The sequence below is a fragment of the Rhinopithecus roxellana genome, chromosome 20 (assembly GCF_007565055.1).
Source record: "Rhinopithecus roxellana isolate Shanxi Qingling chromosome 20, ASM756505v1, whole genome shotgun sequence".
NCBI classification, from domain to species: Eukaryota; Metazoa; Chordata; class Mammalia; order Primates; family Cercopithecidae; genus Rhinopithecus; species Rhinopithecus roxellana.
The window spans coordinates 70,184,853-70,206,675 of record NC_044568.1 but is presented as its reverse complement, the minus strand read 5'-3'; the positions used below and the strand labels follow the sequence as shown (position 1 = coordinate 70,206,675).

Here is a 21,823-nt window from a genome sequence, read left to right as displayed (position 1 = left end):
GTGGACGGTCCCGCAGACGGAAGCGCAGGTGGTCAGCGGAAGCGCAGGTGGTCAGTGGGACGCACCCAGCGCCGGCATCCTGCGGCATGTCCACGCGGGGGCGCCGCGGAGGGCCCCGCACCCCATCGGCCCAGGCTGTTCCCATTCCTGGATCGCTGGGCGCCTTGGGCCATGCACCTCCCTCAGCAGACACACAATTTCCTCGCCTATAAAGCAGGGCCCCACCTCGAGGAGCCCCATTCCCTCCCCTGCCCAGTCTACCTCCTCATTCACTAATTGTTTCATGCAGCATTTATCGGTGCTACTGAGGCTGCTTGTCCCACAGTAGTAAAAAGGGGAACTGGGATGCGAAGGCAGGCAAGCTGACCCCAAAGTGCAGACTCCTTTGATCTCTAACATCAGACCCCGCGTCCTCTTTTCATTTCTTTTTCTCCATCTCCATTGCCCAGCCATGGTCTAGGGGCTGTCATTCCTGGCTTGAGCTCTGGCATCAGCCCCCTCCCTGCCCTTTCAGCTGCCAGGCTCTGATATATTCTAAGAGCATGCCTCCCCTGCTCAACAGCCTTCCATGGCTCCCACTTGCCCATAGGCTAATGCCCATGCTCTTGTGGGCCAGCCTCTGGACCTCCCGGTGATCCAGCTCTGGCCTCATCTCCCAGAAAACCCTGAAGCCATTGCTAAGGGTCCAGGCGGTTGTATCCCCTAGCCCTGCAGGTCACCTCCAGGTTGTGCTCCCGCCGCTCCCGCCTCAGCAGCAGCAACTCCTCGTGCGTGGTCTGCAGTCGGCCCTGGCCCTTCTCCACCTCCTCAAGCAGGCCTTGGATCTGGGCCTCCAGGTCCTGCCGGCGGCTCTGCAGCATCTGGTTCTGGGGAAAGGCCTGAGAGCTGGGGAGGGGGGCAGCCCCCTCCCAGCCCCCAGCCTGGCTGTTTTGGCTCAGACAATCCCCCAGCCCCAGCTGAAACTCACTTCCCCCTGCAGACTCTCCAGCCGCGTCCTCAGCTCTGCCCCAGCCAGTGCCTGAGCCTGGCACTGTCCCCGAAGGGTGTCCAGTTCCCTCTGAAGTTCCTGCTCAGTCTGGGAGGCCTGAGGAGGTGGAAAGGGGGGCAGAGGAGCCTCAGCACCACGTCCAACGCCCCCACTCCCCACTGGGGACCAAGGCATCCTCCTCCACCTTGTCCACCTGAGCGAGCTGCTGGCTGAGCCGGAGGTTCTGCTCGCTGAGCTCACTGAGGGCCCGTGCCCGTTCTCGCCCACTGTCCTGCTGCTCCGAGCGCTGTTCCCCGAGCTGGGCCCGCAGGGCCTCCACGTCCCCCTCCAGCTCCACGGCCCTGGCCTCCCACTCGGCTCCTCGGGCTGCCAGGCCTCGCCGGAGCTCATGGTTCTCCTGCTGGAGCCGCTGTGGGGGCCAGGGCAGAGGGACAGAGGCAGAGAGGCACCAATGAGACTGGGCAGGCACAGAGAGATGGGGATGGAGAAACAGACACCTAGGGAGAAAGCCTAAGGGGGCCTTGTGTCCAAGATAGACACAAAAGCAAGGGAGAGTGAGGGAGGAAGAGTGAGCGAGACCCAGAGATTTAGAGGGAAGGTTCCGGGCAGACAGGACGTGTGGGCCTAGGGCAAGGGTGGGGATGGGGCTCTCTGATGACCACTCACCTCCAGCTGCTGCCTGGGCTTCTGGACCCGAGGTCGCAAGCGCCGTTTTTGGCGCCTGAGTCTGGCAGAGTTCAAGCCCCGGCCCATGGCAGCACACACCTGCTGTGTCCCAGGGGCTCTGGAGGCCTGGACTCTGGCCAGCCCCCTCCCCAGCTCCTGCTAGCCAGTTCCTTCTAATTAACCCTGGTCAGCCCCGCCCCGGCCCCAAAACCTGTCTGACCAGCGGGGAAACGCCCTGTCACACCCAGATGCCCAGCGTGGGGAGGCAGATGAGTCAGGGGTTAACTTCTGGCCCACTCTCTCTAGGCCCTCAAAGCAGGATGGGCTTGGACGAAGGTAACAATTGCCACAGCTACTGCAGCGACTGGCAGGTACCCTGCATTAGGGGTTTATCTGCATTGCTTCATTTCATCCACTAGAGGGAGAATCACTAACGTCCTGGGTTTACAGATGAAACTGAAGCTCATAGTTGCTAAGTGCCTTGCCTGAGGACACACAGTCATTTATTTTTGTTTTTATTATTTATTATTATTTTGTTGAGACAGATCTTCACTCTTTTGCCCAGGCTGGAGTGCAGTGGCACGATCTCGGCCCACGGCAATGTCTGCCTCCCAAGTTCAAGAGATTCTCCTGCCTCAGCCTCCCAAGTAGCTAAGATTACAGATGTGCACCACCTTGCCTGGCAAATTTTTTTTGTTTTCTTAGTAGAGATGGGGTTTCACCATGTTGGCCAGGCTGGTCTTGAACTCCTGGTCTCAAACAATCCACCCTCCTGGGCCTCCCAAAGTGCTGGGATTATAGGCATGAGCCCATGCAATAACTTCACAAAGCAGGGATGCCAACTCAGGCAGCAGAACTCTTAACCAAATCCTGTAGGGACAACACAGCCTCAGGATTAAGCTGTCAGGTTCAAGGTCACATTGTCCTGGCTGATATTCGGCTCTGCTGATGCCTTGCGGCCTGGACACAATATCTCTAAGTCCATTCACCCACACTACTATCAATCTTCCCATATTTTCTGAGCTCCACTTGTTCTGGGGTCTGCTGTCAGCAGCACATGAGACCACCAAGTTCACTGCTTCAAGCAGCTTAGAGTCCAGAGGGCATGGACACATGCCGGAGCCAGGTAATTTCAGGGGGACAGTAAGGGCTGCAAAGAGACCCAGGAAGTGATGGAGAGTTAGGAGTGGGGTGGGGGTGGAGGGTCCTTCAAGGAGGATGTCATGTTTGAGTTGACTTCTGCAGGACAAGAAGAGCCACCAGAAAGAAGGCTAGGCATTAAGGGACAGCAAGTGCAAAGTTCCTGAGGGAACAAGTGTGAGTTCTTGGAGGAACTGAAAAGAGCCCTCATTGTGGGGGAGAGGGTGGATCGGCTGCCCGTTTTGGAGGAGGGAGAAAAGGGTGGTGTTGCTGTGGTGAGGTCAGGGAGGAGCCCAGCTCTCCGGGACTTTTAGGCTCTGGGGAAGAGTTTCGGTTTCATTCTAAGTGTGAGGGGGAGATTCTGGTTGAGGAGTGAAATGGTGTGATTTGCAGCTTTTGAAAATTCTGGGCTGTCCCTTAGAGAATGGGCTCTAGGGGTCAAAGGTGGAAGCTGGGGGCTAGGCGCGGTGGCTCATACCTATAATCCCAGCACTTTCGGAGGCTGAGGCAAGTGGATCACCTGAGGTCAGGAGGTCGAGACCAGCCTGGCCAACATGGTAAAACCCCGTCTCTACTAAAAATACAAAAATTATATGGGCTTGGTGGCACATACCTGTAATCCCAGCTACTCGGGAGCCTGAGGTGAGAGAATCACTTGAACCCAGGAAGCAGAGGTTGCAATGAGCTGAGATTGCACCACTGCACTCCAGCCCGGGCAACAGAGTGAGACTCTATCTAAAAAATAATAATAATAAAAGAGTGGAAGCTGGGGACTCAGGAGCAGGTGGCTGGAGTGTCTGGGGCAGAGGTGATGGAGGCTGTGATCTGTGATCAGCTTGGAGGCTGCAGAGCCAACAAATGAGTGGTTGGAGTCTAGCCTAGAAGAATCAAAAGGGCTTGTGGATATTGGGGGGAATTTGTACATTCAAGAAAGTTTGAGCGCATTGACTCACACCTGTAATCCCAACACTTTGGGAGGCTGAGGCAGGTGGTTTGGTTGAGCCCAGGAGTTTGAGACCAGCCTGGGCAACGTGGTGAGACCCCATCTCTACAACAAATGCAAAAATTAGCCAGGTATGGTAGTGCATGTGTGCCTGTAGTCCCAACTACTCAGGAGGCTGAGATGGGAGGATTGCTTGAGCTCGTGAGGTTGAGGTTCCAGTGAGCTTTGATTGCACCACTGCACTACAGCCTGGGTGACAGAGGGAGACCCTGTCTCACAAAAAAAAAAAAAAAAAAAAAAGAGAGAGAGAGAGAGAAAGAGGCCAAGGAGGTGCACAGGCCCTGGTCATCAAGTGGAAAAGCAAGGATGGGGACAGCAGGTGATGTGGGCATGGAATCGAGCGTGTGGAATCAAGTGCCACTTGTGTCGAGATGCCCTCTAGGTGGCCTGGTGGAGAGGGTTAGCTACCCAGGTCAGGCTCAGGGCAGTGGTTGGGGCCAATACAGCAGATGAAGGAGGGTGTTCAGGAGACCAGATGTGAGCCCCAGAGCAAGAATTTGGCCGAAAATAGAACCTGGGCAGAGAGAACTGTTCCTGCCTCATTGGGCTGGGCAAGAATCAATGGAGAGTCATGGAAAGCACTCAGCCCAGTGCCAGGCAGGGTGTAGACACTCATGACTGTTGCCTGGTGTTCTGCTATACTGCTGAGGAGCTAGACACAACATCCAGAGAGGGCCAGCAGCTGACCCAGGGTCACACAGCTGGACAAGGGTCTGAACCCAGTTTTTTATTTTTTATTTATTTTTTGAGATGGAGTCTTGCTCTGTCACCCAGGCTGGAGAGCTGTGGCATGATCTTGGCTCATAGCAACCTCTGCCTCCCAGGTTCAAGTGATTCTCCTGCCTCAGTTTCCCAAGTAGCCGGGACTACAGGTACACCCCATCATGCCTGGCTAATTTTTTTTTGTATTTTTAGTAGAGACGGGGTTTCACCATGTTGGCCAGGCTGGTCTCGAACTCCTGACCTCAAGTGATCCAGCCACCTCAGCCTCCCAAAGTGCTGGGATTACAGGTGTGAGCCACCATGCCTGGCCTGAGAATTCATGCCTTTTTTCCTTTCCCTTCCCTTCCCTTCCCTTCCCTTTCCTTCCCTTCCTTTCCTTTTCTTCTTTCTTTTCTTTTTTCTTTCTCCCTTCCTTCCTTCCTTCCTTCCTTCCTTCCTTCCTTCCTTCCTTCCTTCCTTCCTTCTTTCCTTCCTTCCTTCTTTCCTTCCTTCTTTTTTTTTCAGGATCTTACTCAGTCGTCCAAGCTGTAGTGCAGTGGATCATAGCTTACTGCAGCCTCAAACTCTAAAATTCCTGGGATCAAGTGATCCCCCTGCCTCGGCCTCCTGAGTAGCTGAGACTACAGGTGCCACTACCACATCTAGCTAATTTTCTTATTTTTTGTAGAGACAGAGTCTCGCTATGTTGCCCAGGCTGATCTTGAACACTGGGCTGGTGATCTTCCTGCCTTGGCCTCCCAAAGTGCTGGGATTACAGGTGTGAGGCACTGTGCCTGGCACCCAGAGTTCCTGTTATTTACCACTAGGCAACACTGCCAGGGGGACTGGGCCCAGCTCTGATCTGTTCCAAAGTCCTCCCCCTGCCCCGCTGTCCTCCCCGGCTCCTCTCTCCTTCCTTTGCCTGACTCCCTTCCCTTGTCCTCTCCAGGCCCACCCGTCCTCCTCTGCCCACCCGGCCACCCACCCGGCCCAGTGCTAGCTCACTTCCTCACACTCCAAGTGCTGGGCGCTCAGCGTCTCCAGCTGCCGCTGCAGCTCCTCATTTCGCTCCAGAAGCATCTTGCCGAGCTCCGCCGCCAATAGCAGGTCTTTCTCCTTCTGCTGCAGCTGTAAGGCTAGGTCCTCGGGCCCCTCAGGCCCTGGGCCCGCTCCCAGGAATGAGTCCCTCCGCTCCAGCACAAAGGGGAAGAAGCCTTCGTCGCCGCTGGGAGAGGCGCCCCCCGAGAGCAGCCCCGACGGGAAGCTGGGCCCATCTGGAGAACTCATGTCACCTGCAGCATCTGCGGGGACAGGTGACTGCGGGACACTCTACTCTGCAGTCTGACAGGGGCTCACCCTCCGCCCAACACCTGGCCCTCCAGGAATTCTCCACCTGCTGCCAGCCTGCCAGGTCCTGCAGCCAGGGCTTCCTGAGCCGCGAAGGGTTAATGACCTGTGTTTTGGCCACCCAGTTCCGTTAATGTCCCTGGGGTAAACTGAGGCAGCAAGCAGAAGGAAATGACCTGCCCAGCCTTTGGCCTCTGCTAGACAATCTCTGTCCCCAGGAAAGTTCATTCCAGTGCTCCAGGGCCACAGGCCACCTCCGCTCCCTGTCCCCTCTCTTCCCAGAACCCAGCAGTTTGGCTCGTAGCCCCTCGCCATCTGAGACAGTTCCCAGAACCCAGGTTCTCAGGGACTCAGCAGTTGGAGTTGAGCCCAGCCCCTTCTCCTCCCAGGAATGCAGGACCCTAAGACTTGGGAACTGAGGTGTCTTCGCCCCCAGGAATCCAGCTCCCTCCCCTACCAGAAGCCCAGATCCCAGCTGCTGACCTCCCAGGTCTCTCGCACTCATTCTGTTACCTCCTGAGCAGGTGCTTTGACTCCACCCTCCAGACTCAGAGGTCCCCACCTCCAATGTCCCCCACCAAGGATTCCCACCCAGTCCCCACTTTCCACAGGACTCAGGCATTCATGTCCCCACCCCTCCGGACTCAGGAGTCCTGACCCTCAACCCCCCAGTTTCCCAGGGCCCTGGCGTAGGGCCCAGATCAGGGCGAGGTAACAGGTTGTGCCGGCCGCCCGACTGCAGCGCGGCTCGGAGTTTCTGTTTACTTCCCGGCCCGCCCCTGGGGACCGGAGCCCCGCGCTCCCCTAGGGTTGCTTAGGGGCTGGGGTTCAGGGGCTCCGGTCAGAGGGCCCGACGCACCGGGCTTACCAGCCCCAGTCCTCAGGGGGGTTTCCACCCACTACGCGCACACACCTGTGCTCCCCCTCCTCCTCTCGCCCGATGTCCATGTGCAGTCCTGCTCGCAGGACCTGAGTGTCACCGTGGTCCTAGCCCAGCCGCCCCTAGGCCGCTCCCGAGGATCTCCCTGACTTGGCCCTCGCTGGCCCCGCTCCCCCCACCCCCTCCACCCGAGAGACCCGGGCCTGGAAACCTCTCCCCCTACCCTTCCGCACTTAGCTGCCCAGGTGTTGGGGCCTCCAGCTCCCCCCATCCCTGGCCCCAGGTGTCGGAAGCCCGGAGAAGGGGCCGGGCTCACCCCCGACGGCTGAGTTCCTGCAGGCGCCCCCGGTTCCCCGGCGATCTCGGTTCCCCTGCCCCCGCCCTGGTTCCCCAACCTTCTCTGCCGACGCGGCCGCACCAGTCCCTCCCCAAGCTCGAGGGGCCCGGCCCTCGGCGTCCCCCAGGCTCTCACCCGAAGCCGCCGGGCTCCCTCCGAGGTCCCCGCGGTCTCCGGTCCCCTCTTCCGGAGGCGGCTTCAGGTGTGCGGGCGACACAGGTGAAGGGGCGGGGCCGCGGGAGAGGCCGGGGCGCTCCCAGGCTGCCTGAATGGCCGGGCGGGGTCGAGGGAGAGTCGCTTCCACCTGGGTGGGGGGCACTGGCCCATCCTGCTGTGGTTGCAAATGGCCCGGCCAGTTAACTGAGCACCTACTGTGTGCAGATCCTACATTGAGGTAGCCGCCGCTTCTTTGCCGTCAGGACTGCCTTGCCCTGTGGGGGTAGGAACTCATTGGCAATGACGACAACACCGAATCTGACATCTTAAGCACTCGGCTAAGTAAACTTTTTTAGTTTTTAGAGATGGGATCTTGCTCTGTCACCCAGGCTAGGGTGCAGTGGCACCATCACCGCAACCTCGTCCTCCCAGGGTCAAGGGATCTTCCCACCACAGCCTCTCCAGTAACTGGGACTACAGGTACATGCCACCATGCCCGGCTAATTTTTGTACTTTTTGTAGGGATGGGGTTTCACTACGTTGCCCAGGTTGGTCTCAAACTCCTGGATTCAAGTAATCCTCCCACTTCAGCCTCCCAAAGTGCTGGGATTACAGGCATGAGCCAGTGCTTCTGGCCAAGTAAACACTTTTATAGGCATAACTTGTTGAACTTTTTTTTTTTTTTTGAGATGGAATTTTACTCCTCTTGCCCAGGCTGGAGTACAGTGGTGCCGTCTCAGCTCACAGCAGCCTCCTCTCCTGGGTTCAAGTGATTCTCCTGCTTCAGCCTGACCAGTAGCCAGGACTATAGGTGTGCACCACTACACCCAGCTAATTTTGTATTTTTAGTAGAAACGGGGTTTCAATGTGTTGGCCAGGCTGGTCTCAAACTCCTGACCTCGTGATCTGCCCACCTCGGCCTCCCAAAGTGCTGGGATTACAGAGTGAGCCACCGCCCCGGCTCAACTTGTTGACTTTCATGATGACCTGATGAGGAGGAACTGTTGTCATCCCCATCTTACAGATGAGGAAGCTGAGGCTCGGGGGCAGGGGGGTCCTCCACCTTGTTTGGGGTCCCCTGGTCAGAACTTGAAGTTGAACAGCACAAGTGTGGCTTTAGGGTCATGCTCTTTACTGATTCCCATGCCACAGACAAGGACACTGTAGCACAGGCAGTGAAAGTGACTTGCCCAGAGCCATGCCTGCGTCCGCATGGCTCCAGACCTGGTGCTCTCAGTTCCTGAGTTATGCAGAGCTGAGGACCATGCTGTTGTCTGGGACGGGGGCCTTGGTGTGAAGATGGGAAGGTCTGGGACTGGGGACCCACGGTGGCTTGGGCAGCAGTGATGCCCCAGCCATGGCCTTGTGTCTTGTCACGATTTATCTCCAGACTCCAGGGCTTCCTGGGCCTGGTGACAGGGGCTCCTGGCCTGGAGAGCAGGACAGATGGAAGGCTGGGAGCAGCGATGTGCTGGTAAGCATTTAACAACAGGCTCCCTGGTTAAAACAGAAGCCCTTGCTGGTTGCATTTGCCAATTTCCATGATGCAATACACACTCCTTGGCTGACTTCAGCTACTCACCTGGCCTCACTGAGTTCGGAGGTAGAAGGGGCCGTGCACATCAGCTGTGGCTGGCCGGTGTCAGGTGGGTCCGTGCACCTCTGGCTGGGGGTCAGGACCCCTGAGTCTTGGGGGACTGGGGGCTACTTACCTGGGTTCTAGAAAAATAGGAGAAGGGTGGGCGCTGGGACTCTTGGCTTGTGGGAAAAGGGGAGCAAGGACTCCTTGGGGGGTGACTTAGGAACTGGGACTCCTGGGTCCTGGGGCTGGGACAGGTTTTCTGCCAGCAGAGAGTAGGGGAGCCAGAGATTTGTCTTAGAGCCACACTGCCCAGCAAGGCTGCCACTTTCTCCCAGTGCACCTGTGGGAGCAGCCTGGTAGCCTCTGGAGGGCTGAAGACATCCCAGCCTCCCCGGGTGCTGCTATGTGACCCTCTGGAAATATAAGCTCAGTGTCCCCTCCAAATGCCAGTCACCCTTGGCCCCACTCACACCCACACTTAGCACATCTTGAGCGTCTCCTGCCAGACTGGGCTCATCCCGGGATGAAGGGATCACAGCCCTACTTCCAGAAGGTTCATAGTTCACCTGGGCCATGGGAGGGAGTGTAGACCTATAAACCAGAAATGAACCAATAAAACAGTACAGCAAAGGTGCTTGGGCCACGGGTGTTGGCATCACATGGCTTCAGTCCAGGATCCAGTTGGCCATATACCAGATGTGATGTGTAGGCCTGTGTCCTTCAGCTGATTAACCTCTGCAGCCCTCAGTTTCCCCATCTGTAAAATAAGGATGATAGTTCCTAGCTTATAGGGATGTGAGGATTTTTTTTTGAGACAGAGTCTCGCTCTGTCCCCCTGGCTGGAGTGCAGTGGTGAGATCTCGCCTCCCTGCAACCTCTGCCTCCCAGGTTCAAGCGATTCTCCCACCTCAGGCACCTAAGTAGCTGGGATTACAGGCATGCGCCACCACACCCAGCTAATTTTTGTATTTTTAGTATAGACAGGGTTTCACTGTGTTGACCAGGATGGCCTTCAGCTGACCTCAGGTGATATGCCCACCTCGGCCTCCCAAAGTGCTGGGATTACAGGTGTGAGCCACCGTGCCTGGCCAGGTGTGAGGATTAAATGAGGGTGAAGTGCCAGCACTTAGTACTTGCTGGTGATCTCCGCATGGCCACCAGAGATGACTCACCTGCATGTCACACTGTATTTCATCCTCAGAGCAACCCCATGAGGTCATGCCATTCACAGGTGAGGAGGCCAGCTCAGAAAGGCGAAGTCATTTGTCTGTGGGTACATAGCACAGCCTTCATCCCAGCTTGCCTAGCTCTCAGCCTCAGTCACTCTTGGGAAATTTGTGTTGTTTTTATTTTTTGTGGGGACAGGGTCTCACTCTGTCACCCAGGTTGAAGTACAGTGGCATGATCATAGCTCACAGCAGCCTTGAACTCTTGGGCTCAAGCGATCCTCCTGCCTCAGCCTCCTGAGTGACCGGGACTACAGGCAGATGCCACCATGCCCTGCTAACCTTTTTATTTTGTGTAGAGATTTGGTCTTGCTACGTTGCCTAGGCTGGTCTCAACTTCTGGCCTCAAGAAATCCTCCTGCCTTGGCCTCCCAAAGTGCTGGAATTGGAGGCATGAGCCAGTGTGCATGGCTTTGTATATTTGAATCTGGTCCTCAGTCTCCTCTGGACCCAGGAGTCCTGGCCTCCGTCTCCCTGTTGGGCCTAAGAGTCTTGGCCACCCAGCACCACACAGGGGCTCTCAGCCCTCGCCTCACCCTCAGGCTCCTTGCTGATCCCAGGAGAAAGATGAATAGGAGGGACAGAGTGACCTCAGGGAAGGCCCAGGGAGGCTGGGACATGTCTGGTTAAGAAGGGAGGGATTGGCGGGGCACGGTGGTTCATGCCTGTAATCCCAGCACTTTGGGAGGCCGAGGAGGGTGGATCATGAGGTCAGGAGCTCAAGACCAGCCTGGCCAAGACGCTAAAACCCCATCTCTACTAAAAATACAAAATTTGGAAGGGCGCAATGGCTCACGCCTATAATTCCAGCACTTTGGGAGGCCGAGGCAGGTGGATCACGAGGTCAGGAGATCAAGACCATCCTGGCTAACACGGTGAAACCCCGCCTCTACCAAAAATACAAACAATTAGCCGTGTGTGGTGGCGGGCGCCTGTAGTCCCAGCTACTCAGGAGGCTGAGGCATGAGAATCACGTGAACCCAGGAGACGGAGGTTGCAGTGAGCCAAGACCGTGCCATTGCACTCCAGCCTGGGAGACAGAACGAGACTCCATCTCAAAACAAAAACAAAATCAAAAAACAAAACAAAACAAAATATAAAAATTAGCTGGGCGTGGTGGCACGCGCTTGTAATCACAGCTACTCAGGAAGCTGAGGCAGGAGAATCAGTTGAACCCGGGCAGCAGAGATTGAAGTGAACCGAGATTGCACCACTGCACTCCAGCCTGGGTGACAGAGCGAGACTCCATTCCAAAAAAAAAAAAAAAAAAACAAAGGGAAGGATGATCACCCAGCCTCACCTGCTCTCCAGCCCAAACAAGCCAGCTTCTCAGGTGCTTAGTTTGGAATGCCCTCCCCGCCTTTCCATCCACCCGCTGAGCCCTGGGGGGTTCTGAGTCTTGGCTGGGAGTTGAGGAGGGCTCGTCCCTAGGGAAGCCTTCTCAGATCTCACAATGCCTTGAGAATCTATGCTGGGCATCCAAAGGCCAGTAGGACCCCACTCGGCTCCTTCCCTTCCCCAGAAGCAGCCTGGTAGAAATAACTTGGGTCCAGATCCAGGTGCCTCCAGGCTTTTATGACATATGCTAAGTCCATGAACAGTAGGTAGTATTGTTTGGAACAGTAAAAACCTTTATAAAAAATATTTCACACAGAATTCATTGTTCTGCAACTTGGTTTTTTGTTCGTTTGTTTTTTTTTTTTTTTGAGACGGAGTCTCGCTCTGTCGCCCAGGCTGGAGTGCAGTGGCCGGATCTCAGCTCACTGCAAGCTCCGCCTCCCGGGTTCACGCCATTCTCCTGCCTCAGCCTCCCGAGTAGCTGGGACTACAGGCGCCCGCCAGGTCGCCCGGCTAGTTTTTTGTATTTTTAGTAGAGACGGGGTTTCACCGTGTGAGCCAGGATGGTCTTGATCTCCTGACCTCGTGATCCGCCCGTCTCGGCCTCCCAAAGTGCTGGGATTACAGGCTTGAGCCACCGCGCCCGGCCCGTTTGTTTTTTTTTATGTATGCTTATGTTTCCAAGTGTTTTCTCCCACTTACTAAAAAAAAAAAAAAAAAAATTAGGGCAGGCATGGTGGCTCACGCCTGTAATCCCAGCACTTTGGGAGGCTGAGGAGGCGGGTGGATCATGGGGTCAGGAGTCCAAGACCAGCCTGGCCAAGATGGTGAAACTCACTCTCTACTAAAAATACAAAAAATTAGCTGGGCATGGTGGCAGACGCCTGTAATCCCAGCTACTCGGAGGCTGAGTCAGGAGACTCGCTTGAACCTGGGAGACAAACATTGCAGTGTGCTGAGAATGCGCCACTGCATTCCAGCCTGGGCGACAGAACAAGACTCTGTCTCAGAAAAAAAAAAAAAAAAATTAGCTTTGGCTGAGCACAGTAGCTCACACCTGTAATCCCAACACTTTGGGAGGCTGTGGTGGGCAGATTACTTGAGGCCAGAAGTTCGAGACCAGCCTGGGCAACATGGCAAAACCCCGTTTCTACAAACAAATACAAAAACTAGCAGGGCATAGTGGCATGTGCCTGTAGTCCCAGCTACTCACAGGGCTAAGGCAGGAGGATCACTTGAGTCCAGGAAATGGAGGCTGCAGTGAGCTGAGATTGTGCCACTGTACTACAGCCTGGGTGACAGGGCAAGACCCTATCTCAAAATTTAAAAAAAAAAAAAAATCAGCTTTATTGAGGTAGGCATTAGCTTCCTAGGGCTGATGTATGTAACAAAATATCTACCAGCTTGGGAAAAAGAGCAAGACCCGTCTCTACAAACAAAAATACTAATTAGTGGCACATGCCTGTGGTCCCAGCTACTTGGGAGGCTGAGGTGGAAGGATCCCTTGAGCCCAGGAGGTCGAGGCTGCAGTGAGCCATGATTGCATTACTACACTCCAGCCCGAATGAGAGAGCAAGACCCTGTCTCAAACAATAAAAGGAAACAAACAAAAAAAAAACCACAAACTGGGCTTACACAACAGAAAATTATTGTATTACAGTTCTGGAGGCCAGAAGCCTGAAATGAGGATTGGTTCCTTCTGAATTTCCCTCTTCTATAAAGATGTCAGCTGTTGAATTTAGGGCCCACTCTAAATCTAGGATGATCTTATCTTGAGATTTTTAACTTATGTCTGCAAAGACCCATTTTTCTTTTTTCTTTTCTTCCTTTGAGATGAAGTCTCGCTCTGTTACCCAGGCTGGAGAGCAGTGGCGCGATCTCGGCTCACAGCAACCTCTGTCTCCCAGGTTCAAGCAATTCTCCTGTCTCAGCCTCCTGAGTAGCTGGGACCACAGATGCGTGCCACCACGCCCAGCTAATTTTTGTATTTTTAGTAGAGATGGAGTTTCACAATGTTTGCCAGACTAGTCTCAAACTCCTGAGCTCAAGCGATCTGCCTGCCTTGGCCTCCCAAAGTTCTGGGATTGCAGGCATGAGCCACTGCACTCGGCAAGACCCTATTGTCAAATAAGGCCACATTCTTGCAGACCTGGGGTTAGGACTTGTACATATCTTTTTTTTTTTTTTTTTTTTTTTTTTTTTTTTTTTTTTTTTTTTTTTGTGGAGACGGAGTCTCGCTCTGTCGCCCAGGCTGGAGTGCAGTGGCCAGATCTCAGCTCACTGCAAGCTCCGCCTCCCGGGTTTACACCATTCTCCTGCCTCAGCCTCCCGAGTAGCTGGGACTACAGGCGCCTGCCACCTCGCCCGGCTAGTTTTTTTTTGTATTTTTAGTAGAGACGGGGTTTCACTGTGTTAGCCAGGATGGTCTCGATCTCCTGACCTCGTGATCCGCCCGTCTCGGCCTCCCAAAGTGCTGGGATTACAGGCTTGAGCCACCGCGCCCAGCCACTTGTACATATCTTTTTTTAGGGGGGGACACAATTTTTGTTTTCTTTTTTTGAGACGGAGTGTCACTCTGTTGTCCAGGCTGGAGTGCAGTGGCACAATCTCGGCTCACTGCAACCTCCACCTCCCAGGTTTAAGCGATTCTCCTGCCTCAGCCTCCTGAGTAGCTGGGATTACAGGTGCACGCTGCCATGCCTGGCTAATATTTGTATTTTAGTAGAGATGGGGTTTCACCATTTTGCCCAAGCTGGTCTCGAACTCCTGAGCTCAGGTAACTCACTGGCCTTAGCTTCCCAAAGTGCCAGGATTACAGGTGTGAGCCACTGTGCCCAGCTTGGGGGATGCAGTTTAACCCACTACAAGGAACACTTTACACATAATTAAATTAATCAATTTTATGTCTTTCAGTTGATGAGTTTTGACAAATATATTCAGCAACAAAACTACCACCACAATCATGATGAATCACCCCAAAAAATTGTCCTTGCCCCTTTGCAGTCCATCTCTTTCCCCACCCCAGCCTCTCGTAACCACTAACCTGCTTTCTTTTTTCCTTTTTTCTTTCCAACTCTCCAGGAGTGGGGGACTGCAGTGTGCTGTGATGGAGCCTGTGAATTGTTACTGCACTCCAGTCAGAGCAAGAGAGCAAGACCCTGCCTCTGTTTTTTTTTTTTTTTTTTTTTTTTTGAGACAGAGTCTCTCTCTGTTGCACAGGCTGGAGTACGATGGTGTGATCTCAGCTCACTGCAACCTCCACCTCCTGGGTTCCAGCGATTCTCCTGCCTCAGCCTCCTGAGTAGCTGGGATTATAGATGCGTGCCACCACGCCTGGCTAATTTTTGTATTTATTATTATTATTATTATTATTTTTGAGACAAAGTCTCACTCTGTTGCCCAGGCTGGAGTGCAGTGGTGTGATCTCAGCTCACTGCAACCTCTGCCTCCCGGGTTCAAGCGATTCTCATGCGTCAGCCTCCCAAGTAGCTAGGATTACAGGCATGCGCCACCATGTCCGGCTAATTTTTGTATTTTTAGCAGAGACGGGGTTTCATCATTTTGGCCAGGCTGGTCTTAAACTCCTGACCTCAGGTGATCCACCCGCCTTGGCCTCCCAAAGTGCTGAGATTACAGGTGTGAGCCACCGCACCCGGCCTAATTTTTGTTTTTTTTGTTTTTTTTTTGAGACGGAGTCTCACTCTGTCGCCCAGGCTGGAGCCCAGTGGCCGGATCTCAGCTCACTGTAAGCTCCGCCTCCCGGGTTTACGCCATTCTCCTGCCTCAGCCTCCTGAGTAGCTGGGACTACAGGCGCCCGCCACCTCGCCCGGCTAGTTTTTTGTATTTTTTTAGTAGAGACGGGGTTTCACAGTGTTAGCCAGATGGTCTCGATCTCCTGACCTCGTGATCCGCCCGTCTCGGCCTCCCAAAGTGCTGGGATTACAGGCTTGAGCCACCGCGCCCGGCTTTAGATTACTTTTTAAAAAGTCCAGGATCCAGGCCAGGTGCGGTGGCTCACGCCTATAATCCCAGCACTTTGGGAGGCCCAGGTGGGTGGATCACCTGAGGTCAGGAGTTCAAGACCAGCCTGACCAACATGGTGAAACCCCATCTGTATTAAAAATACAAAAATTAGGCCAGGCACAGTGGCTCACGCCTGTAATCCCAGCACTTTGGGAGGCCGAGGTGGGTGGATCACGAGGTCAGGAGATTGAGACCATCCTGGCTAACACATTGAAACCCCGTCTCTACTAAAAATACAAAAAATTAGCTGGGCGTGGTGGCGGGTGCCTGTAGTGCCAGCTACTCGGGAGGCTGAGGCAGGAGAATGGCGTGAACCCAGCAGGCGGAGCTTGCAGTGAACCCAGATTGTGCCACGGCACTCCAGCCTGGGCGACAGAGCGAGACTCCGTCTCAAAACAAACAAACAAACAAACAAACAAAAAATTAGCCAGGTGTAGTGGTATACACCCATAACCCCTGCTAATCCGGAGGTTGAGGCAGGAGAATCGCTTGAACCTGGGAGGCGGAGGCTGCAGTAAGCCAAGATGGCATCACCACATTGTAGCCTGGGTGACAGAGCGAGGCTCTGTCTCAAAAAGAAAACAATTAAAAATCCAGGATCCAATCCAAGGTCATATATTTCATTTAGCCATCTTTTTTTTTTTTTTTTTTTTGAGACGGAGTCTTGCTCTGTTGCTCAGGCTGGAGTCCAGTGGCACGATATCGGCTCACTGCAAGCTCCACCTCCCGGGTTCATGCCATTCTCCTGCCTCAACCTCCCAAGTAGCTGGGACTACAGGTGCCCACCACAACGCCTGGCTAATTTTTTTGTATTTTTAGTAGAGACAGGGTTTCACCGTGTTAGCCAGGATGCCTTGATCTCCTGACTTCGTGATCTGCCCGCCTCGGCCTCCCAAAGTGCTGGGATTACAGGCACGAGCCACTGTACCCGGCCTTTAGCTGTCATTTTAATTTAGTCTTTCTTTTTTTTTAAGACGGAGTCTTGCTCTGTCGCCCAGGCTGGAATGCAGTGGTGCGATCTGGGTTCGGAAGCTCCGCCTCCCGGGCTCACACAATTCTCCTGCCTTAGTCTCCCCAGTAGCTGGGACTGCAGGCGCCGCCACCTCGCCCGGCTAACTGTTTGTGTTTTTAGTAGAGACGGGGTTAGTCACCTTGCCTTCTTCTGTGTCCTTCAGGGCATTCACACGTTTTGAATAATTCAGGCAGTTGTTTCTAAAACGTTTCTGAGACCAGGTGCAGTGCCTTGTTCCTGTAATCCCAATGCTTTGGGAGGCCAAGGCAGGAGTATCAATTGAGCCCAGGAGTCCGAGGCTGCAGTGAGCTGTGATTGCGCCACTGGACTCCAGCATGGGTGTCAGAGCGTGACCCTGTCTAAGAAAAAAAAAATTATTCCTGAGATGTATCCAGGATGATGCATCTGGGTTGAGCTCGTGTTTATTAAGCACTGCATAGTAACCCATCCAATGTTTAAACTCCTAGAAAAAAACAAAACAAAAAGATGAAAAAACAAAAACAACCCCCCCAAACACAAAAAATAATAAATAAATAAAAGCAAACAAACAAACATAAAGAACGTAATATGATAAAAACAAACTCCCACTATTTCTGCACTCCCATTTCTCATAGGAGTATGAGAGAACATCCTTGTACATAGATCTCCATGGACACACAGGCGGAATTCTCACTCTGTCACCACCTAGAAGTCAAATTAGTGGGTGAGAGTTCCAGTAATCTCTTGTGGCATCACTACTCCACAATTTACAGGCTTATGACAACAGTTTGTGGCCAGGAGCAGTGGCTCATTCCTGTAATCTCAGCACTATGGGAGACTGAGGCAGGAGAATCACTTAAGCCCGGGAGTTTAAGACCAGCCCGGGCAACATAGTGAGACCCCGTCTCTCTCTCTCTCTCTTTTTTTTTTGATACGGAATCTCACTTTGTTGCCAGGCTGGAGGGCAGTGGCACGATCTCAGCTCACTGCAACCTCCACCTTCTGGGTTCAAGTGATTCTCCTGCCTCAGCTTTCCAAGTAGCTGGGACTACAGGTACGCACGACCATGCCCAGCTAATTTTCGTTTTTTTTTTAGTAGAGACGTGGTTTCACCATGTTGGCCAGGATGGTCTCGATCTCTTGGTCTTGTGATCTGACCACCTTGGCCTCCCAAAGTGTTGGGATTACAGGCATGAGCCACCACACCTGGCCAATGAGACCCCATCTCTATAAAAATTAACTCAGCATGGTGGTGCATGTGTATAGTCTCAGCTACTTGGGGGCTAAGATGGAGGATTACTTGAGCCCAGGAGGTGGAGGCTGCAGTGAGCTGTGATTGCGCCACTGTACTCCAGCCTGGATGACAGAGGGAGACTCTGCCTCAAAATAAATAATAAATAAAAAGACAATTGGCTTTTCTCTCTCTCAGTTTTGCAGGCAGGTTGAGTTGTGTTGGGCAGTTCTTGCTGCCATGATCTCATTAAGTTGCAGGGAGACGTGGCTGGGACTGTTTATGCCCATGTCGAGTGCCTGGGCTGGATGGCTGGATCAGCGGGGCCCGGCAGCATTTCGCTTTCCACACAGCCTCTGCATGTGGCCTGCCTGGACCTCCTCACAGCAGGTCTGTCCCAGACTTCCTATATCATGGCCGACTTCTTCTAATGTGAGGTTCCGGAAGGCTTTGGTAGAAGCTGTAAGGCTTCTTAAGACCTACCTTGGAGGTCCTAGAACCATCACTTCTACACCATTCTTCTGGTCAAGGGAGGCACTGAGGCCCGCCCAGGCTCAGGCAGAGAGGATGAGATTCCACCTCTACTGAGAGGAGTAGCAAAGGAATGGCAGCCATCCTGATCACAGATGCCCGGCCCTTCGACGCTAGTCAGTATGGCCAAGCTGGTGTTCAAAGCACAGGTATTATCTTCATATTTTATTATTATTTTCTTGAGAGAGGGTCTTTCACTGTCACTGAGGCTGGAATGCAGTGGCATGATCATGGCTCATTGCAGCCTTCATCTCCCTGGCTCAAGTGATCCTCTCACCCTAGCCTCTCAAGTAGGTGGGACTACAGGCACACGCCATTGTGCCTGCATATTTTTATTTATTTATTCATTTATTTCAAGATAGAGTCGTGCTCTGTTGCCCAGGCTGGAGTGTAGTGGTGTGATCTTGGCTCACTGCAACCTCCACCTCCCGGGTTCAAGTGATTCTCCTGCCTCAGCCTCACCAGTAGCTGGGATTACAGGTGACTGCCACCACATATGGCTCATTTTTTGTACTTTTAGTAGAGATGGGGTTTCGCCACGTTGGCCAGGCTGGTCTGGAACTCCTGGCCTCAAGTGATCCACCCACCTCGGCCTCCCAAAGTGCTGGGATTACAGGCGTGAGCCACCTTGCCTGGCTTATTTATTTTATTGTTTTATTTTTATTTTATTTATTTATTTTTTGAGATGGAGTCTCTCTCTGTCACCCAGGCTAGAGTACAGTGGCGCAGTCTCGGCTCACTGCAAGCTCCGCCTCCCAGGTTCACGCCATTCTCCTGCCTCAGCCTCCCAAGTAGCTGTGACTACAGGCGCCCGCCACCACGCCCGGTTAATTTTTTTGTCTTTTTAGTAGAGACGGGGTTTCACCGTGTTGGCCAGGATGGTCTTGATCTCCTGACCTTGTGATCCACCCGCCTTGGCCTCCCAAAGTGCTAGGATTACAGGCCTGAGCCACCGCGCCCGGCCGGCTTATTTATTTTTAAGACAGAGTCTCACTCTGTCACTTAGCTGGAGCGCAGTGGTGCAGGAACAGCTCACTGCAGCCTCAATGTCCCGGACACAGGTTATCCTCCCGCCTCAGCCTATCAAGTAGCTGGCACTATAGGTGTGTACCACCATTCCCAGCTAATTTGTGTATTTTTTGTAGAGACAGGGTCTCACTATATTGTCCAGGCTGGTCTCGAATGCCAGGTCCCAAGCGATCTGCCTGTGTTGGCCTCCCAAAGTGCTGGGATTACAGGCATGAGCCACTAAGCCTGGCCTAACGCACAGGCTTTAATTTATACTAGGTATAAAGTATCTGACTCCCTTTCTGATGTTTTACAGCTGGCAGCTTTAAAGCCCCTGCCTCTCTTCTCCTTGTGCCCACATCTTGGCAAGCTAATCCGAAGGCCCTGGTGCTCTCTCCCTTGCACTACAGAGAAATTTAAATTAGGAAAGCCCTGGCTGGTTGGAAGGGACCTTCATCCCACTTTATCCCCTAACAACAATAAAAGCCCCTCCTTGAATTACTTGAACCTGGGAGACGGAGGTTGCAGTGAGCCCAGATCGTGCCACTGCACTCCAGCCTGGGCGACAGAGTGAGACTCCATTAAAACCCGCCCCCCCCCCACACACAAAACAACAACAAAACCCTCCTTGCTTTCTCAAACCACTTTCAGAGCTGCCTGGAAGCCCACTCTGCTCTCCTAGAAAGCCTCATCGTTGAGTAATCAAACTCTTCTTATTCTCTTGGTGTGCTTGTGGCCTTATTAGTCTCTAATCTGAACCAAATTTGGGACATAGGGTAAATCACAAAACATGCTTCTATCTGCAGAGAGTGAATTTCTTTTTATTTATTTATTTTATTTCTATATCAACAAATGCTGCCTCTCCTGCAGAGCATCAATTTATTTCTTTCCGTTTTTGGTAGAAATAGGGTCTCAGTATGTCGCCCAGGCTGGGTCTCCCTCAAATTCCAGGCCTCAAAGGATCCTCCTGCCTTGGCCTCCCAAAGTGCTGGGATTATAGGTGTGAGTCACCACACACCTGGCTACAGAACAAATTTCATCTGGGCCACACCTGTCCAATACTTGGCATTGTCAGACTTCAAAATTTTGCCAATCTGATGACAAACATGGGATCTGTTATGGAATAAATTGTGCCCTGTCAACATTCCTATGTTGAACCTGGGATGGTGGCTCAGGCCTGTAATCCTAGCACTTTGTGAGCCTGAGGCAGGAGAACTGGTTGAGCCTAGGTGTTCAAGAAACCCCTGAGCAACACAGGTAGGCCCCGTCTCTACCAGAAAAAAAAAGAAAGAAAAAAGATGGGCATGGTGGCTTGGGCCAGCAGTCCCAGCTACTTGGGAGGCTGAGACAGGAAGGCTGTTTGGGCCTAGAAGTGCGAGGATGCAGTGAGCCATGATCACACCACTGCACTCTAGCATGGGAGACAGAGCAAGACCCCAGCTCAAAACCAACAGACAAACAAACAAAAAACAAAACAAAACAAACAAAAACACCAGAGAGAGAAGAACAATTTGTATGTTAAAGCCTCAATACCTCAGAATGTGATTGTAGTTGGAGATAGAGCTGATCAAAAAGTGATTAAGTTAAAATGAAGCTTTTAGGGTGGTCCCTTGTAAGATGGCTTTTAGGGTGGTCCCTTGTAACATGATTGACTTCTTACAAGAGGTCGATGGCCGGGGCGGTGGCTCACGCTTGTAATCCCACCACTTTGGGAGGCCCAGGAGGGCGGATCACGAGGTCAGGAGATCAAGACCATCCTGGCTAACATGGTGAAACCCCGACTCTACCAAACATACAAAAAATTAGCCGCGCCTGGTGGCAAGTGCCTGTAGTCCCAGCTACTCGGAGGCTGAGGCAGGAGAATGGCGTGAACCCGGGAGGCGGAGTTTGCAGTGAGTCGAGATCGCACCACTGCACTCCAGCGTGGGCAACAGAGCAAGACTCCGTCTCAAAAAAAAATAAAAATAAAAAGAGGTCGAGACCTCTGAGGTGTGCAGGCACAGGGGAACGACCGCCTGCGGGAACAGCAAGAGGACGCCCATCTGCACGCCCAGGAGGAGGCCTCAGGAGAAACCAGCCCCGCAGGCACCTTGATCTTGGCCTTCCAGCTTCCAGAATTGTGAGAACGTAAACTTCTGACTGAGCCTCCCAGTCTGTGGTGTTTTTTTCTGGCGGCCCCTGCGAGCCGGCGCTGGATCGCAGTGTTTGCCTTTGCATCTCCAGCTCCGCATCCTGCTCGCTGTTTATTTTGTGAGCAGCCCTGACGGGTGCCCCTCAGCTCCTCCAGGACTGAGCAGTTAGTAACATACTCGCCCACCCGCCCTCCCCAGGAAGCCTCCCGCCCGCTTCCTCCAGTTCCTTCCCCACCTGTTCGGCCTCCTAGCCCGGTGCTCTCGGCGCGGAAGAGGGCGGCTCGCAGACCCACAGGTCTCAGCTTCCCGGATCTCCCCCGCCCACTCACTCCCCTGTCCCCGGCTCCCGGCACTGGCCGGCGCTGCGGCTTCCGCGTAGTGGTTGCTGCATTTAAATGTCCGGCACCTGGGGAGACGGGCGCAGTCGCAGAGCAGCTCCTGTTCCCGGGATCTAGACGGGCCCAAACTCCCGCTTGCCCAGGCCGAGTCCCGCGCGCAGCTCACGTGGGTTGGGGGACTGAGTATCCGGCCCTCGGACAGC

At 53.5% G+C, this 21,823-nt stretch overlaps 1 protein-coding gene and 1 long non-coding RNA gene across 7 annotated transcripts in view; one reads left to right on the top strand and one right to left on the bottom strand.

Annotated features, from left to right (window-relative positions):
- The window catches only part of BICDL2 (BICD family like cargo adaptor 2), a 23,651-nt gene extending 2,031 nt beyond the window's left edge, over positions 1-21,620 (bottom strand). The window contains exons 1-8 of one of the 6 annotated variants that reach the window (XM_030925551.1): positions 21,518-21,620; positions 9,495-9,558; positions 8,802-9,392; positions 7,199-7,494; positions 5,505-5,816; positions 1,182-1,397; positions 968-1,084; positions 720-866 (exon numbers count right to left, since the gene is read on the bottom strand). In XM_030925551.1, coding sequence (XP_030781411.1) covers positions 720-866; positions 968-1,084; positions 1,182-1,397; positions 5,505-5,786 — 762 coding nt within the window. In that variant the 5' untranslated portion in view covers positions 5,787-5,816; positions 7,199-7,494; positions 8,802-9,392; positions 9,495-9,558; positions 21,518-21,620. Of the gene's footprint in view, positions 1-719; positions 867-967; positions 1,085-1,181; positions 1,398-1,654; positions 2,295-5,504; positions 5,817-6,759; positions 6,852-7,198; positions 7,495-8,801; positions 9,642-9,973; positions 10,204-21,517 lie in introns of those variants that run through there. The other 5 variants (XM_030925550.1, XM_030925549.1, XM_010376081.2 and 2 more) reach the window with 5 other exon arrangements.
- The window catches only part of LOC115895300, a 23,082-nt gene continuing 13,217 nt past the window's right edge, over positions 11,959-21,823 (top strand). The window contains exons 1-2 of the long non-coding RNA XR_004055504.1: positions 11,959-12,015; positions 14,781-14,782. This is a non-coding gene — a long non-coding RNA (uncharacterized LOC115895300). The remainder of the gene's footprint in view (positions 12,016-14,780; positions 14,783-21,823) is intronic.